Here is a 16,332-nt window from a genome sequence, read left to right on the forward strand (position 1 = left end):
CCTGGCATTCCTGTTCCCAATGTCTTCTCTCTAACCCTGGGGTCCGTCCATCAACACAGGGACTGGCTAACGAGGAGTCGGAGCTGCGCTTCAGGCAGCTGACCAGAGAATACCAGGCCTTACAGAGGGCATACGCCCTGCTACAGGAACATCAAGGGGGCCTTCTAGACGCTGAGATGGAAGCTAAGGTACAGTAGACCTGCCATTCATTTTCAGTTAAATGTCACCCACATACGATTGTATTTTTGCATTATCTGGGGCAATAGGGATGCAGTCATGCCAGATTTGTTTCTGTATTCAGTTAAATTGTGTATAAGACTGCATACAGACTATATACTCCACTACAACTATCACTGCCCATGTGTTCTATAACAACAGCATCCGTCACATACGGCTGTATCAAATGGTTGATGTTAATGTGGATATGTTGTGGGTCACAGGCTCAGGAGCAGCTCCATGCAGACGTTCTCAGGTACAAGGCCAAGATAGAAGACCTGGAGAAGGAGCTTGCCCACAAAGGACAGGTAAATGACATTATCCCACAGACCAACAATAAGACATGGGCTGCATTCCAAAGGGCACCCTTATTTCATATTATATACTATACAATCAATCAATCAATCAATCAAATGTATTTATTAAAGCCATTTTACATCAGCAGATATCACAAAGTGCTATATAGAAACCCAGCCTAAAACCCCAAACAGCAAGCAATGCAGATGTAGAAGCACGGTGGCTAGGAAAAACTCCCTAGAAAGGCAGGAACCTAGGAATAAACCTAGAGAGGGACCAGGCTCTGAGTGGTGCCAGTTCTCTTCTGACTGTGCCGGGTGGAGATTATAAGAATACATGGCCATTTATGGCCAGATTGTTCTTCAAGATGTTCAAACGCTCATAGATGACCAGCAGGGTCAAATAATAATCAGTGGTTGTAGAGGGTGCAACAGGTCAGTACCTCAGGAGTAAATGTCAGTTGGCTTTTCATAGCCAAGCATTCAGAGGTCGAGACAGCAGGTGCAGGACAAGGTAGCACGTCCGGTGAACAGGTCAGGGTTCCCTAGCCGCGGGCAGAACAGTTGAAACTGGAGCAGTAGCACGGCCAGGTGGACTGTGGACAGCCAGGAGTCATCAGGCCAGATAGTCCTGAGGCATGATCCTAGGGCTCAGGTCCTCTGGGAGGGGAGGGAGAGAGAGAATTAGAGGGAGCATACTTAAACTCACACAGGACACCAGATAAGACAAGAGAATTACACCAAATATAACAGACTGACCCTAACCCCACAGCACATAGACTATTGCAGCATAGATACTGGAGACTGAGACACGGGTGGGTCGGGGGACACTGTGGCCCTGTCCAAAGATACCCCCGACAGGGCCAACCAGGCAGGATATAACCCCACCCAATTTGCCAAAGCACAGCCTCCACACCACTAGAGGGATATCAACATACCACCAACTTACCACCCTGAGACAAAGTCGAGTATAGCCCACAAACTATGTGACCATAGTTATTATGCAATTATTTACATACTAGGAGTACCAAATGTAACGGGGCTGTGAAAATGTAATTACAACTCCAGAGTTGGACTGTCAATAGTGATTAGTCTTGGGGACAGAGGAAAAGTCAATGAATGGTTTTGATTCTGTTGCCGCACAACAGTGAAGAACAATTTTGAGTTTGGGTTGTGATTGATGCTAGTATTTAATACAGTGTGGTTCAGTTAAGTTAACAAACTTAAATGCTATCCATGATGGGATAGCTGTGATATCTATCTGCGGGATATGTTCGATTTTGTATAGCATTTTAGTATGTTGTAACCATAGAAATAGAATGAGTAGAATTGGCATAGAACCTCTGACCATGGCAATTTGACTGGGAAACTCATTGGTACACTCATTCTAATTATATGGCTGCAAGTATAGATGTACTATCTTAATTTGACCAGTTTCTCACAGCAGCAACAGGACATTTGAATTATTCTGTGTGTTATAATTATATGGACAAATCAAGTCAGAAATGTTAAAGTGGGAATTACAAGACTTTTTAAAACTCGAAAACACTACAGGTTCACATTTCCTGCGGCGCAGAAAAATGATATTTTCGACAACAGAGTGATCAAGTTAAGTACATCTGCAAGAGAAGAACATTTTTCCCTCATTGAAACCTGGTTCTCCTCTCGCAGGACTCCAAGTGGGTAGAGGAGAAACAGCTGTTCTTCAGAAGGAATCAGGAGCTGCTGGATAAGGTCTGTCCTGCTATGATATCATTGATATGATACTAATATTGCATTACACTATGCATCATTATTTACTTTTGTATTTTAAAATCAACTCACTTTGTCCTCCACCAATGTCTGCTAGCAGGAAGGGTGATACACGGTAGTCATTTTGGATCTGAACATTCACTATGCACCACTTGATATTGTATAGGGTATGGAAGTCCATGCTACTGGCAGGCTCTGACCTTCATACTATCCCTCTGGTCTTCTGCAGGTGGAGAAGTTGGATGGAAAATGTAGTCGACAGCAACAGGAGCTGCAAGACTCCGAGGACCAGAATGAACTCCTGGAATTCAGAATACTGGAACTAGAGGTGAGGACGTCGAACGTTCAGGCTGCTGCACAGACACTATGGGGAAGCTCTAGTCTAGAGTGCCCGGTTAAATTGTGTTTCAATGCATTTTTTTACTCTAAATGGTTAAATGAGTGAGAAATAGATGTCATTGTTGGAATCGTTTGTGAGTGGGAAACATATACTGTCATCTTAAATTGAATTGTTATATTTGTCCATATACATTTTTTTTTATTATTGCTAATTTACCTAACGTGGACAATTTGTGTTACTACCTTACTTACACGCGCTTGCATTTTCAAAACATAACATTTAGTGGAATTTTACAGTGCCTTGCGAAAGTATTCGGCCCCCTTGAACTTTGCGACCTTTTGCCACATTTCAGGCTTCAAACATAAAGATATAAAACTGTATTTTTTTGTGAAGAATCAACAAGTGGGACACAATCATGAAGTGGAACGACATTTATTGGATATTTCAAACTGTTTTAACAAATCAAAAACTGAAAAATTGGGCGTGCAAAATTATTCAGCCCCCTTAAGTTAATACTTTGTAGCGCCACCTTTTGCTGCGATTACAGCTGTAAGTCGCTTGGTGTATGTCTCTATCAGTTTTGCACATCGAGAGACTGACATTTTTTCCCATTCCTCCTTGCAAAACAGCTCGAGCTCAGTGAGGTTGGATGGAGAGCATTTGTGGACAGCAGTTTTCAGTTCTTTCCACAGATTCTCAATTGGATTCAGGTCTGGACTTTGATTTGGCCATTCTAACACCTGGATATGTTTATTTTTGAACCATTCCATTGTAGATTTTGCTTTATGTTTTGGATCATTGTCTTGTTGGAAGACAAATCTCCGTCCCAGTCTCAGGTCTTTTGCAGACTCCATCAGGTTTTCTTCCAGAATGGTCCTGTATTTGGCTCCATCCATCTTCCCATCAATTTTAACCATCTTCCCTGTCCCTGCTGAAGAAAAACAGGCCCAAACCATGATGCTGCCACCACCATGTTTGACAGTGGGGATAGGGTGTGTTCAGGGTGATGAGCTGTGTTGCTTTTACACCAAACATAACGTTTTGCATTGTTGCCAAAAAGTTCAATTTTGGTTTCATCTGACCAGAGCACCTTCTTCCACATGTTTGGTGTGTCTCTCAGGTGGCTTGTGGCAAACTTTAAACGACACTTTTTATGGATATCTTTAAGAAATGGCTTTCTTCTTGCCACTCTTCCATAAAGGCCAGATATGTGCAATATACGACTGATTGTCTCCCACCTCAGCTGTAGATCTCTGCAGTTCATCCAGAGTGATCATGGGCCTCTTGGCTGCATCTCTGATCAGTCTTCTCCTTGTATGAGCTGAAAGTTTAGAGGGACGGCCAGGTCTTGGTAGATTTGCAGTGGACTGGTACTCCTTCCATTTCAATATTATCGCTTGCACAGTGCTCCTTGGGATGTTTAAAGCTTGGGAAATATTTTTGTATCCAAATCCGGCTTTAAACTTCTTCACAACAGTATCTCGGACCTGTTCCTTGTTCTTCATGATGCTCTCTGCGCTTTTAACGGACCTCTGAGACTATCACAGTGCAGGTGCATTTATACGGAGACTTGATTACACACAGGTGGATTGTATTTATCATCATTAGTCATTTAGGTCAACATTGGATCATTCAGAGATCCTCACTGAACTTCTGGAGAGAGTTTGCTGCACTGAAAGTAAAGGGGCTGAATAATTTTGCACGCCCAATTTTTCAGTTTTTGATTTGTTAAAAAAGTTTGATATCCAATAAATGTCGATCCACTTCATGATTGTGTCCCACTTGTTGTTGATTCTTCACAAAAAAATACAGTTTTATATATTTATGTTTGAAACCTGAAATGTTGCAAAAGGTCGCAAAGTTCAAGGGGGCCGAATACTTTCGCAAGGCACTGTACATCCTTTTTACCTCAGATTAGTGATTTTAATATAACAATTTATAGTCATCGAGATGATGCTACATTGATGCTACGATATCTTTGGTTTGGTACTGTCGGTTTTATCATACACGCCTGTCCGTCGCATGACTTAGAAAACTCAAATAAATAAATAATATCGGAGCAATAAATAATTCTGAGCAATCTCTGTATAAAAGTCACTGACCACAAACAAATACACGGATGTGAGGTGACGATTCGTTGAAATGATCCAGTCAAAAAAGTGTTGCATTTCCTTTTCGTATTGGCCATCTACCGTAAACAGATTAGTTGATACATGGCTACTATAGGTTCTCATCTATCATCAGGTATATGTAATTTACACAAGTTTGTTGTGGTTTGTCTTTTAGAAGAGCACAAATGGTACATGTCACTGTGGTTATTGTCCCAGTTCCATTGATTTCAATACAATATCTATGCGATTAATTTGCGTGCACTATTGATTACAATAAAACATGCTAATCAATTTTGAGAATGCTTAGAAAATGCTGGTGCAGTTAATAAGGTACTAATTTAGAAAAAAAATACAAGTACTCTGAGCACAAGTGTGACACGTATGTGTACAGGGTAATTTTTATGTTTCATGACCTATTTCAGACTATTATGAATTTGGACATTAAAACCAGTATTTTGACACTGGACTGTAAATGAAAAATCCATGACAACAGGAAGTAGCAACAGTATCATTTTCAATTTATGTTTTAGGAATACACATTATATTTATAACAATCATTTTTTTATGTAACTGTCCAGTGTTTCCAGATCTCTATGAAATATGACCTATAATTACTTACATCATAAGTGCAACAGTCTTCTTTCCATTTTTTTTTAATTAAGTCTGTTACAAAGCAGCTTTTCTGTGTTGGAATGATGTGGGCATACCCCAACAACAGAATGGGCGAATACCGGTTATTAAAACTATTCACGAGAGTAGACCACTGATTGGCCTGATTGGTATGACATCATGCTCTATGAGGAAATAGCAATACTTTTTTTAACAGTCTGAATGAGGCTCAGACAGGCTCAGAACACAGGGCTTTGTGCACTCTGTGCTGCAGTGCAGATACTGCAATAAGCCCCCAAAAGAACAGTGCTGCCATCCACTGGACAGAGAATAAAACAGCAGGAAATGTCCCTCCACTGACTCTCTCCGCTGTCTTCCTTGTCCAACCATTCAATCAATTTAACCAATGCTGTTAACGGATTAAGTAAATGACATGTTCCTCCTGTAGGAGCGTGAGCGGAAATCCCCTCCGTTTAATCATCTCCGCATGCATCCGTTTTCCGAGGGTGTCAGCGCCCTGCAGATCTACTGCATGAAGGAAGGAGTGAAGGTATAACCCGTCTCAATAGTATCTCATTAGTGTTACAAGACATCATATTTTGTCTTTCTGCAAAGCAATTTTTAGGTGAAATAGAATGCTGATTGTTTATTTTGATCCTTCCCCAGGATGTCTGTATACCTGACCTGATCAAGCTGCTAGACATTCTTGGTGATAACGGGGTAAGCCTGCTTGGAATTACTGATGTTTTTGCAAGTAAAAATTCACTCCTCCTTTGCGTGAAGACTTGAGAATCAGGATTGTTTAACCTTTTTATTTATTTTTTATTTTTTTTAGAACTTGCGAAATGAGGAGCAAGTGGCCATTATTCAAGCTAGCACTGTCCTCTCTCTTGCTGAAAAGGTATGCAAATACAGTACAAATATTGATGCTTAGTTCAGAGTAACTTATAAGCAATAGAATAGCCATTTTGTATGGCATTGTTTCTTATCTGCGTTTTGTTGTCTTTGTCTCTCCCTAGTGGATACAACAGATCGAGGGCACAGAGGCAGCGCTGCACCAGAAGATGATGGATCTGGAGCTAGAGATGGTGAGTCCCTTCTCCGTTCACATCCCTCACTCACAGTCACTTCACACGGACTGGGCTTGACTTGAGAAGTGTTTACTCGGTTCCATGAAATGAAAGTGAACTGTAATTCCCGCGTCGTACATAAGTACAAAAAAAGACTTCCGAATTCGAAGGCGTATAGACGACATTACCTATCACTAACTGTTGCGTGATGTTATTGACCGGTGAGGTTGGTAGCCACGGTATTGAGATCAGAGCACTGACCGGAGAGAACTGTCCTCCGCAGGAAATGTTCTGCAAGCAGAAAGGCTATTTGGAGGAGGAGCTGGATTACAGGAAGTCAGCCCTGGATCAGGCCTACGTGGTGAGTGCCTTCCAGATGCATTCCTACTCATTCAGCCACCTACCTTTAAATACAGGCTTACTTTTTTATTGGCCTCAAAGGTATTACATTTAATATGCGGTTTGAACATACTGTGAGGGTAACATAAATGTGTGTTTGTGTGTGTGCGTGTGTGTGTGTGTGCGTGCATGCGTTTGTGCGTTCGTGCATGCAATCCATACACCTCTCCCCTAGCCAGTACCGACTTACTATAAATGATGAATATCTACACACATCATTATCGTCACTGGAGCTAACTACCGCCCTTGACCCCCCCCACAGCAAATCCAGGAGCTGGAGGCTACTCTGTACAACGCACTGCAGCAGGATAAGGTGATCGGATACGGCGAGCCTCTCAGTGACATGCAGAAGGATGAGCTTCGTACGTCCGTGGAGAAGTTACGCAGGCAGATGCTGAGGAAGAGCCGAGAGTTCGACTGTCAGGTCTTGGCTGAGAGGATGGAGCTGCTCCACCAGGCCCATCAGGTACAATATACAATCATATGTGAGCCACCACCTGGGTCCGTTCCTATGTAGCAACGTTTGAAATGCTGTGTTCCTACGTTGGATAAAACTAGAGACTCCGAGCTAGAAAGATTAAACGTAACATTAAACGTAACATTAAAATAACATCAAATTGATCGGAAATACAGTGTAGACATTGTTAATGTTGTAAATGACTATTGTAGCTGGAAAATTATGATTTTTAATGGAATATCTACATAGGCGTACAGAGGCCCATTATCAGCAACCATCACTCCTGTGTTCCAATGGCACGTTGTGTTAGCTAATCCAAGTTCATCATTTTAAAGGCAAATTGATCATTAGAAAACCCTGTTGCAATTATGTTAGCACAGCTGAAACTGTTGTTCTGATTAAAGAAGCAATACAACTGGCCTTCTTTAGACTAGTTGAGTATCTGGAGCATCAGCATTTGTGGGTTCGATTACAGGCTCAAAATGGCCAGAAACAAATAACTTTCTTCTGAAACTCGTCAGTCTATTCTTGTTCTGAGAAATGAAGGCTACTCCATGTGAGAAATTGCCAAGAAACTGAATGTCTCGTACAACGCTGTGTACTACTCCCTTCACAAAACAGCGCAAACTGGCTCTAACCAGAATAGAAAGAGGAGTGGGAGGCCGCGGTGCACAACTGAACAAGAGGACAAGTACATTAGAGTGTCTAGTTTGAGAAACAGACGTCTCACAAGTCCTCAACTGGCAGCTTCATTAAATAGTACCCGCAAAACCCCAGTCTCAACGTCAGCAGTGAAGCGGCGACTCTGGGATGCTGGCCTTCTAGGCAGATTTCCTCTGTCCAGTGTCTGTGATCTTTTGCCCATCTTAATCTTTTATTTTTATTGGCCAGTCTGAGATATGGCTTTTTCTTTGCAACTCTGAATACTGTGTCTCAGAAGTTTCTGTCCATGAGTGATGCAACCTGAATAAAAAAGCAATAAAGACAGAGTTAATGAGTCCACACATGATGGGCTATTAGAAGGATAATAGAATCTTGCCAAGTTGATTTCTATTTTTAGGGACTTGAAATATATTAATGGATGTTTGCCTACTAATGACAATGACATGACGAAGGAGATCAAGGAGGAGGGTAGGAGGAGCAAGCTCTGCGTGCTTATTACAGTACGTGCGATTAATCGGTTTTCTGACTATTTCGTAACAGCGTGAACACAACAAATACAATAATAATTTACAAACAAATGATAATCAATCCTATATAGCCTGTTCTAACGAAAAAGGTTTTAAAGTCTTTAGTACAGCCAAGATTAAAAACAGCTGAATAAATTCCTGAATTCAATTTCTTTAGCTGACATGTTGTTGTTGATTTATTGTTTAATTACTCAAGGCTCTCTTCTCTGTGCTGGACTGCTTTTAAGAATGTGATGGTATAGCAATAGCCTATTAAACGTCACATTAACTCGACTCTTCTCTCTTCATTTTACCCACAAACAAAATCGCTAGTAGTCTACCATAGTCCCATGTAGCTTGGTAGAGTGAGGTGCTTGCAACACCAGGGTTGTGGTGTTGCAACTCCCACAGGGCAAATATATGGAAAAGTACAGAAAAGTATGCGCTCGCTACTGCAAGTTGCTAAATGACAACAAAAAAAAAGTCAATCATATTGTTTTTTATTATTGGCAGTGTAATTTAGCAGCTTTGACATGCATCGTCCAAATTACGGCTGAAGGGCGATCTAATGCCGACGTCTCGGCGACGTCTTGCCAACGTGCAAACGCTCTCCATACTACATACTACTAAATCAATTTAATATACACAATCACAAAGAAATCCATTAATATTTTGTTTAGGAAGGTCCTAAATGGACTTCTGCATGGACCTCTGTAGGATTATTTGGGAGTAAGTAAGCAAGCGCCAACAAGCTTCATAAAGACGCCCTCAAAGATGTCCTTTGGTGGTTTCAACGAGCATTAACGGCAACGATGGCTGACAGTAAAATACTATGACGTCATGCACTGTAACATGCTGTACCAGAGCGCGGCATCCAGCAAGCTGTGCTGCGGTATGATGCAACTTTTAAAAGAGGAACCACTGCACACGCCATTTGATGACTTAACATGAGAGATGACTCAACAGGTGCGTCCAGTCAAGTGGACTTGTAGCTAAAGTGGTTCAGTGAACTTGGTCATTCCAACAATTCAGTGCCTTTTGAGATGTGTAACTTGGTTAAAAAAAATAAGTTTTTTAATTTCACCTAATTTTAACATTCTGTCATAAAGAGCACATGGGCAGCTCAATAAAAAACAAGTTTTTCCATCTCAAGAGGTTAAATTTAAGAAAGGACTGTAGTAAGAGCCTTTTAAGTGCCAAATAAAGTAACAGGGTTGACCGTAACAGGGTTTTAAGAGTTCATCTTAAATCAGCCATTACATCTCCTTGTGACGGGGGAAATTGAAGCTTGTTGTGTGCAACAGGGAGGGGGAATTGAATGCAAGCTTCACAAAAAAATGAAATTGTTACAACATTTCTAGCCTGTTTATCTATGGGTAACAGGGTTGACGTTTTGTTCTTGACCCACTCCGTTTTCCACCACAAAACACCAGAAAAGGCCCATACACTATGATTTGACTATTAGATGTTCAATGTTTTTTTTGTTTTTTTTAAATATGTAAAAAAGAAAAGTTTCACCATATTAAAGTTCAGTTCACATAACAGGGTTGACCTTAAAAGGAGGGATAGGGTTTTCTTTTTCTTAAAATGAATCAGTAATCACATTAAATTAATAATAATCTTCAGAAATTACTTGGAGAAACTTGGAGAAATGTTGGGTTTAATAAATTGGTTTAAATCTTCCAAAAAGTCACAGAGGCTGCATGGAGGGACATGTCAAAATGCAGAATTTTGGCACTTTAGGAAGTCTTTATTCTTATAGAAAATCGGATTTCTTGAGTTCTCCCTGTGGTCTATATTAAAGGGCACTTCATTGAATATAACTGGCTTTTACAATTCGATATTGTTGCACAATTTCTACTTAAAATATCAGAGGGATGCAAAAGGCACTTATTTCGTGGTACGACCCAAATATATGTTTTCTCGATGAGTAGCCTTGTCTGACACTTTAGACCTGAAAGTTTGTGTTAGTCCCCAGAGCTAATGTCCAGCTCAGTGGACTAACACATTTCTGAGTCAAACAGACATCCCAGGGTCGATACCTTAAATTCTGACCAGTTTCCCAGTCCCTGCCGATGAAAAACATCCCCACATCATGATGACTCTCATCTCGGGGTGATGAGAGGTGTTGGGTTTATGGCCAAAACGCTAAATTTTTGTCTCATCTGACCCGAGTACCTTCTTCCATATGTTTGGGGAGTCTCCCACATGCCTTTTGGCTAACACTGAATGTGTTTGCTTATTTTTTGTAATTTAAGCCACTCTTCCGTAAAGCCCAGCGCTGTGGAGTGTATGGCTTAAAGTGGTCCTATGGACAGATACTGCAATCTCCGCTGTGGAGCTTTGCAGCTCCTTCGAGATCTTATCTTTGGTCTCTTTGTTGCCACTCGGCTGAATGCCCTCCTTGCCTCAAAAACTCCAAGGGCAATGAATACTTTTGCAAGGCACTGTACCTGTATAAGTCAACATATGGCATAAACTCCCTTTGATAATTTAACTTGAGGGAATCACACCTGCACCCGCCTAAAATATGTCCATAAAGAACAGCTGGATGACAGGACTTTCACAGATCCCGAACGTCTGTTCAAAACAGAGTGCCACACTCACACCTGACATTGACTTGATATTGATACTCTAAGCAGTTGAAACATTTAATAGAACACGTCATATGTTTACTTGAATGAACACAAGGTTGTTCAATTCTAAATTGTAGTTTTTAACATGGAACAAAGCAGGCTGGGAGATGATGCTGCTGTTGCAGTTCCTCAATGCTACAGAAGAGGGCGATACTCCATTTATTTACAGTTTACACTGACTGAGTCACTCCAGGGGTAGCAGCACTGTGCCAGCCTCTCACACGCACCCAGCTGGTGAACCACTTACCAGGCCACTCCAAGGGCAAAGCTGTCAGCATCACCAGTCCCTTGGTTCCCCAGAAAACATTTATTGTTTCAATAAACCATGCCACAGTCAGATGCTCCAATGAAATGCGAAATGTACCTAAATAATCTTTACTGATACACCAAAACTGTAATACTGAAAATACAACTGTGCATGACTGTTTTCCTAATGTTTTCTCAAACGTTTATTTATATTTCCCAGTGCTGATTCAGAAATCTATGTAAAATATAAATGTATGGAGCATATTTGTGTTGGCTTGGCATACAGTTGAGCTATAGCATGCAATGTTACTGTTGAATAGATTTAGTATATTCGCTAAGGGAACAACAATATTTGCTTTACAATCTTTTCAGAGAATCCGGGACTTGGAGGATAAGACAGACATCCAGAGGAGACAGATTAAGGATCTGGAGGAGAAGGTAAGATGGCCGGCAGAGATATTTACCGTCAGACAGGTTTTGCTCTCTCCTCTCCCGTCGGCTATAAACTGACTACATCCCAAATGCCATCCAATTTCCTATCTAATGCACTACTTTTGACCAGAGCCCAATGGGCCCTGACCAGATGTCGAGCACTATAAAGAAAATAGAGTACCATTTGGGACTCAGGCCCTGTGATGCTTCTGTGACCTGAAGGGGTCTGTTAAAATATGTAATATAATGTGTGGTTATCTCTAAGGTTTTCACCCTGACTGACACTCAGACAACCCATTCCTTATGGTCACGCATCAGGCAGACCGCTCTGAACCCCACATCACTGACCAGTTAATGAGCCAAACATAATGAGGCGTGGCCTGTAGTTCTCCTTCCCTTGATGCACAATACTGAGGGAAATGAGGGGTTCAGTTATGCCAGGGCTTTTAAAGTTTAAACAAATCAAATCAAAGTTTATTTGTCACGTGCGCCTAATACAACAGGTGAAATGCTTACTTACAGGTTCTAACCAATAGTGCCAAAAAGGTATTAGGTGAACAATAGGTAGGTAAAGAAATAAAACAACAGTAAAAAGACAGGCTATATACAGTAGTGAGGCTATATACAGTAGTGAGGCTATAGAAATAGTGAGGCTACATACAGACACCGGTTAGTCAGGCTGATTGAGGTAGCATGTACACGAATGTATAGTTAGAGTAACTATGCATATATGATAAACAGAGAGTAGCAGCAGCGTAAAAAGCAGGGGGGGGGGGGGGGGGGGGGGGGGGGGGGGGGGGCACAATGCAAATAGTCCTGGTAGCCAATTGATTACCTGTTCAGGAGTCTTAGGGCTTGGGGGTAAAAACTGTTGAGAATGTACACGACTCAGAGACGCAGATTGTGTTTTATGCTCTAGTCCACAGACATTCCCAGGTAACCCAAGCTCTACTATAGTTCTGCTATAGCTAGGCTCTGTTATTCACCATAGAGGCTAAGGCTAGCCATTATCCGGACTAGTTCCCCCCTACTTAGTAGCACAGTGTCTTTGTAACTTCCTAAAGCTTCCTTTGTTCCTGCCTGTGGCTAACACGTCTTCTGTTTTCCCGACTCACTCTCTCTCTCTCTTTCTCTCTTTCTCTCTCTCTCTGCAGTTTTTGTTTCTGTTCTTATTCTTTTCTCTTGCCTTTATCATTTGGCCTTGATGTCGTTGACATCTCCTGCAGCAGAGGTAAGTCTGTCCTGGTCGACAAACACAGAGAATCTTCCCTTCTTCCTCTCTGCACTCTTGTCTGTTTCCCCTGTTGTTCTCCATCTCCCTAGCGACCATCAGGACCTGTGTTAGTCATAGGAGTGGAATCATCTATGTTGTGTGGCCAACATGTCTTTTCACAGTTGTGATTCATAGAGTTTCGTTGTTTAGGGAATCATGCTATATGTAGCTAATCATTTTCCTAATGACACTGGGAGCCATTATTCCCTGGGAGCCAACCCATTCTTCCTTAAAAGTTATGAATAACAGCATTCATTTAGTGCTTACCTTTGTCAGACTGTGACTTTGTGTTCTTGGCATGCAAGCTTCGTTTTGGTCTACCAGCTCCATTGCAGCTTCATAGTTCTCCCTATGGATAATGCTACCACCATTGTTACATTGATCTCTATGTCTCTCTCTCTCTTTCTGTTTGCAGCCTGGAGATTGTGTTTGTGACCGCAGTGGTTTTCATTTTTTGGTGAAGCGAGTCATCTTTTTGGATCGTGTTGTAATAATGAGTGGTAATGGACATGGCTGGGAATTCACACCTCTTTGATTTGGGACCTCACTCTGGGGATACACACCATGTATGCTGCACTGCACTGTCCTGGTCCTTGGAACATGGAACTTCCCTAAACTCAATGGGGTAACTGGAACTCATATACTCATATACACTGGACAAATATACATATACACACACACACACAAATATAGCACACATACACAGGCAGACCAGGGGCACACACACATCACACGTGCGCGCCCCCACACACACACATACATACACACACCAAACCCACTCACAGACATTGTGGAAACCAAATTCTGGGAGATCTTATCTCTGCCATGCAGGGGAACGCTACACCACCTACCACCGTCCGACTACACCCAAACTACACCCAGACTACACCAAGACTACACCCAGACTACACCAAGACTACACCCAAACTTCACCCAGACTACACCCAGACTACACCAAGACTACACACAGACTTCAGACAAGAGAGGAAAGGAAAGGCTGCTGTAGGCTTCATCAATAGGCCTCACCAGTCTACAGAGTCCTTACTCCCTCCCTCCCCTCTCCCTCTTATAAACCCGAACAGACACTCGTATGTGTGAACGCACCCCTTCACAGGAGCGACGAGACCTGACTCAGGGCCTGTGAGCATGGTGACTGACTGATCTGATGGTGACTGACTGACTGTTCTCTGACCAGGAGACGCGGGACATAGGACACTCAGGACAATGTGTCTCCTCTGGTCGGAAGCAGATCAGGGGACGACAGAGCGAGAGAGAAGGATGGGAGAGAGAGGATCCACTATGTGCTCACACACTGACCGGGCTTCTGTTTTGAGACCTTCACTTTCTTTGTTTTAAACCAGCGGACAGAGTGGACATCTCTGGTTCTACTTATTTTCCTTTCGGAACAAACCAACGGTCCCAGTCGATCCCCATGTACCAAGATTTCCACAGAGAAAAAAAGACCCTCTCTATATACGTGTTGATATGTACATTGTGTCTTGATGATTTCCTGTAGTTTCTTTCCTTCCTTCTGTGAATACAGTCTCTACAGTCTCTACAGTAGAGCTGCTCGGCAGTTTCTAAGTACCACAACGTATGAATTGCTCTGTTTATTGTGGCGACAGCTGCAAATGAACTATATTTCCTCGATTGTACTGAACTTCAAATAATTGGTATAATAATATTTTCCTCCCCCCTTTTCCCTGTCACACTCCCTCTATTTTGTACTCTTTCAAGATAATCAACTGTAGCCCACCAGCAGGAGTTTCGTGGTTTATACTGAATGACGTTTAACACTCCCTTTAAAAGAACAGAACAAGCTGTAAATTCTACATCCTGGTTACCTACCTACATCCTAAACAGCTTTCTGTCTGATTATGGTCATTGTCATCTCAGCAAAGTGACCATGAATACTGCACAGTACCTCTTGCAGCGATGACGTGTCATTTGCTTTGCTCTATTTCACTAACACCTTTTTCAGCACCATGGACACCACAGGGGTTAGTTCTAACCTTCCTACCCCCCCCCCCCCCCCCCCCCCCCACCACCCCCTTCTCCAAACTGAAATAGGAGAAAGTTGATGCAATGTATACCTGCCTGGTTCTGCTTCTCTCCTTTCACCCTGACTATGTCCTGGTGCTGCAATATTAACTACCTAACCGCCTCACCCACATCCACCCGAGCTAGCTTCCCCTCCCGACCCTATTCAGAGGCCTAGGAACCTAAGGCATCCCATTACATACCTGTACATACATGAACGTGGCCCACTTCTGTTACGTTACAATGTAGGGGGAATGATTGACACTATTTTGGAGCAAACTCCGCTAACAAACAATTGCCTTAAATGCGCTATCCCCATCACTTTGTACTTTCTTTTTAATGATTATGTTTTTGGCCCGTTAATATGATTATGTAACGTTGTACATTTCTGTTCACCGAGGATATTGTTTTGTAAATCTTTACCCTCCTGTTTTCCAATGAGAATTTAACCCCCTCCTCTTCTTTCAAGTATATAAAAAAAAATATTTAAAAAAGGGAACATGATGAAAATAAAAGTGAATGGAGTTCAGTTTTAAGTGTCTGTGTTTTGGTGACATCTTGTTTCCAAATGTCATTTTTGGTGACGACTGACTTTTCAGTGACCTGTTTTTACAGTGTGTTTCAGTTGCTCCAGCTCCACTAAAATAGGACTAATGGAATCCTATGGCACTGACTGAGGTGGGGAAGGAAAAATAGGGTCTGGTCATGAAGGCATATTACTGTGTGTGATGTGCTCTGCATATGTTACACCTGGCCATCAATTGGCAAGGGTTTCCAAAACATTTCCCTCATACTGTAGCCATTACCTTACCTGTAAGTTAGGGACACAATTGTTTATTTTTATTTGCTGTACATTATCAACCTCAAGTACTGTACATGTGTTGCTTGAATTATGTTATTTGTGTATTTTGACCCTTTTGCTTTTTGAATAGGTAAACAATTGACATCTGTTTGTGTTATGAAACCCAGTTGTCTTGGTTACTGAGGACGTAACATTATGGGAATAACAAGTGCTTTTTGGCATTTCACCCAAGCAAGAGGTAAAGGTCCCTGTTCTCCCACTAATAGAAAAAGGAGATGTTTCAGCTCCTTGGCACTGAGTTTATACCTTGGCCATCTCAACACGGAACAAAGTCAATCCAGGCTAAGAGTCCGTCTTTTCACTTATCCCCTCTGTCCCAAGCTCTGCCAGAATAGAATAGAACCACTGAGAGCTCTGGACTACACCTCTGCCAGAGGCTATCTGCCAATGAGTAAACTTTCATCTCTCTCTCTCTCTCCATCTA

General features: G+C 41.9%; 1 protein-coding gene across 4 annotated transcripts in view; it reads left to right on the forward strand.

The window, feature by feature from the left end:
• LOC110537742 (janus kinase and microtubule-interacting protein 2) overlaps positions 1-15,996 on the forward strand; it is a 40,094-nt gene extending 24,098 nt beyond the window's left edge. For 2 of the 4 annotated variants that reach the window (XM_021624101.2, XM_021624102.2), the window contains exons 10-22: positions 60-188; positions 441-524; positions 2,184-2,246; positions 2,494-2,592; positions 5,773-5,874; positions 5,991-6,044; positions 6,160-6,225; positions 6,344-6,412; positions 6,678-6,755; positions 7,056-7,259; positions 11,674-11,739; positions 12,888-12,964; positions 13,422-15,996. In XM_021624101.2, the coding sequence (XP_021479776.1) occupies positions 60-188; positions 441-524; positions 2,184-2,246; positions 2,494-2,592; positions 5,773-5,874; positions 5,991-6,044; positions 6,160-6,225; positions 6,344-6,412; positions 6,678-6,755; positions 7,056-7,259; positions 11,674-11,739; positions 12,888-12,938 (1,065 nt within the window). In that variant the 3' untranslated portion in view covers positions 12,939-12,964; positions 13,422-15,996. The remainder of the gene's footprint in view (positions 1-59; positions 189-440; positions 525-2,183; positions 2,247-2,493; positions 2,593-5,772; positions 5,875-5,990; positions 6,045-6,159; positions 6,226-6,343; positions 6,413-6,677; positions 6,756-7,055; positions 7,260-11,673; positions 11,740-12,887; positions 12,965-13,421) is intronic. The other 2 variants (XM_021624099.2, XM_021624100.2) reach the window with 1 other exon arrangement.
• The last annotated feature ends 336 nt before the right edge of the window (positions 15,997-16,332 follow it).

This window comes from Oncorhynchus mykiss, chromosome 12, assembly GCF_013265735.2.
Source record: "Oncorhynchus mykiss isolate Arlee chromosome 12, USDA_OmykA_1.1, whole genome shotgun sequence".
Taxonomy (NCBI): Eukaryota; Metazoa; Chordata; class Actinopteri; order Salmoniformes; family Salmonidae; genus Oncorhynchus; species Oncorhynchus mykiss.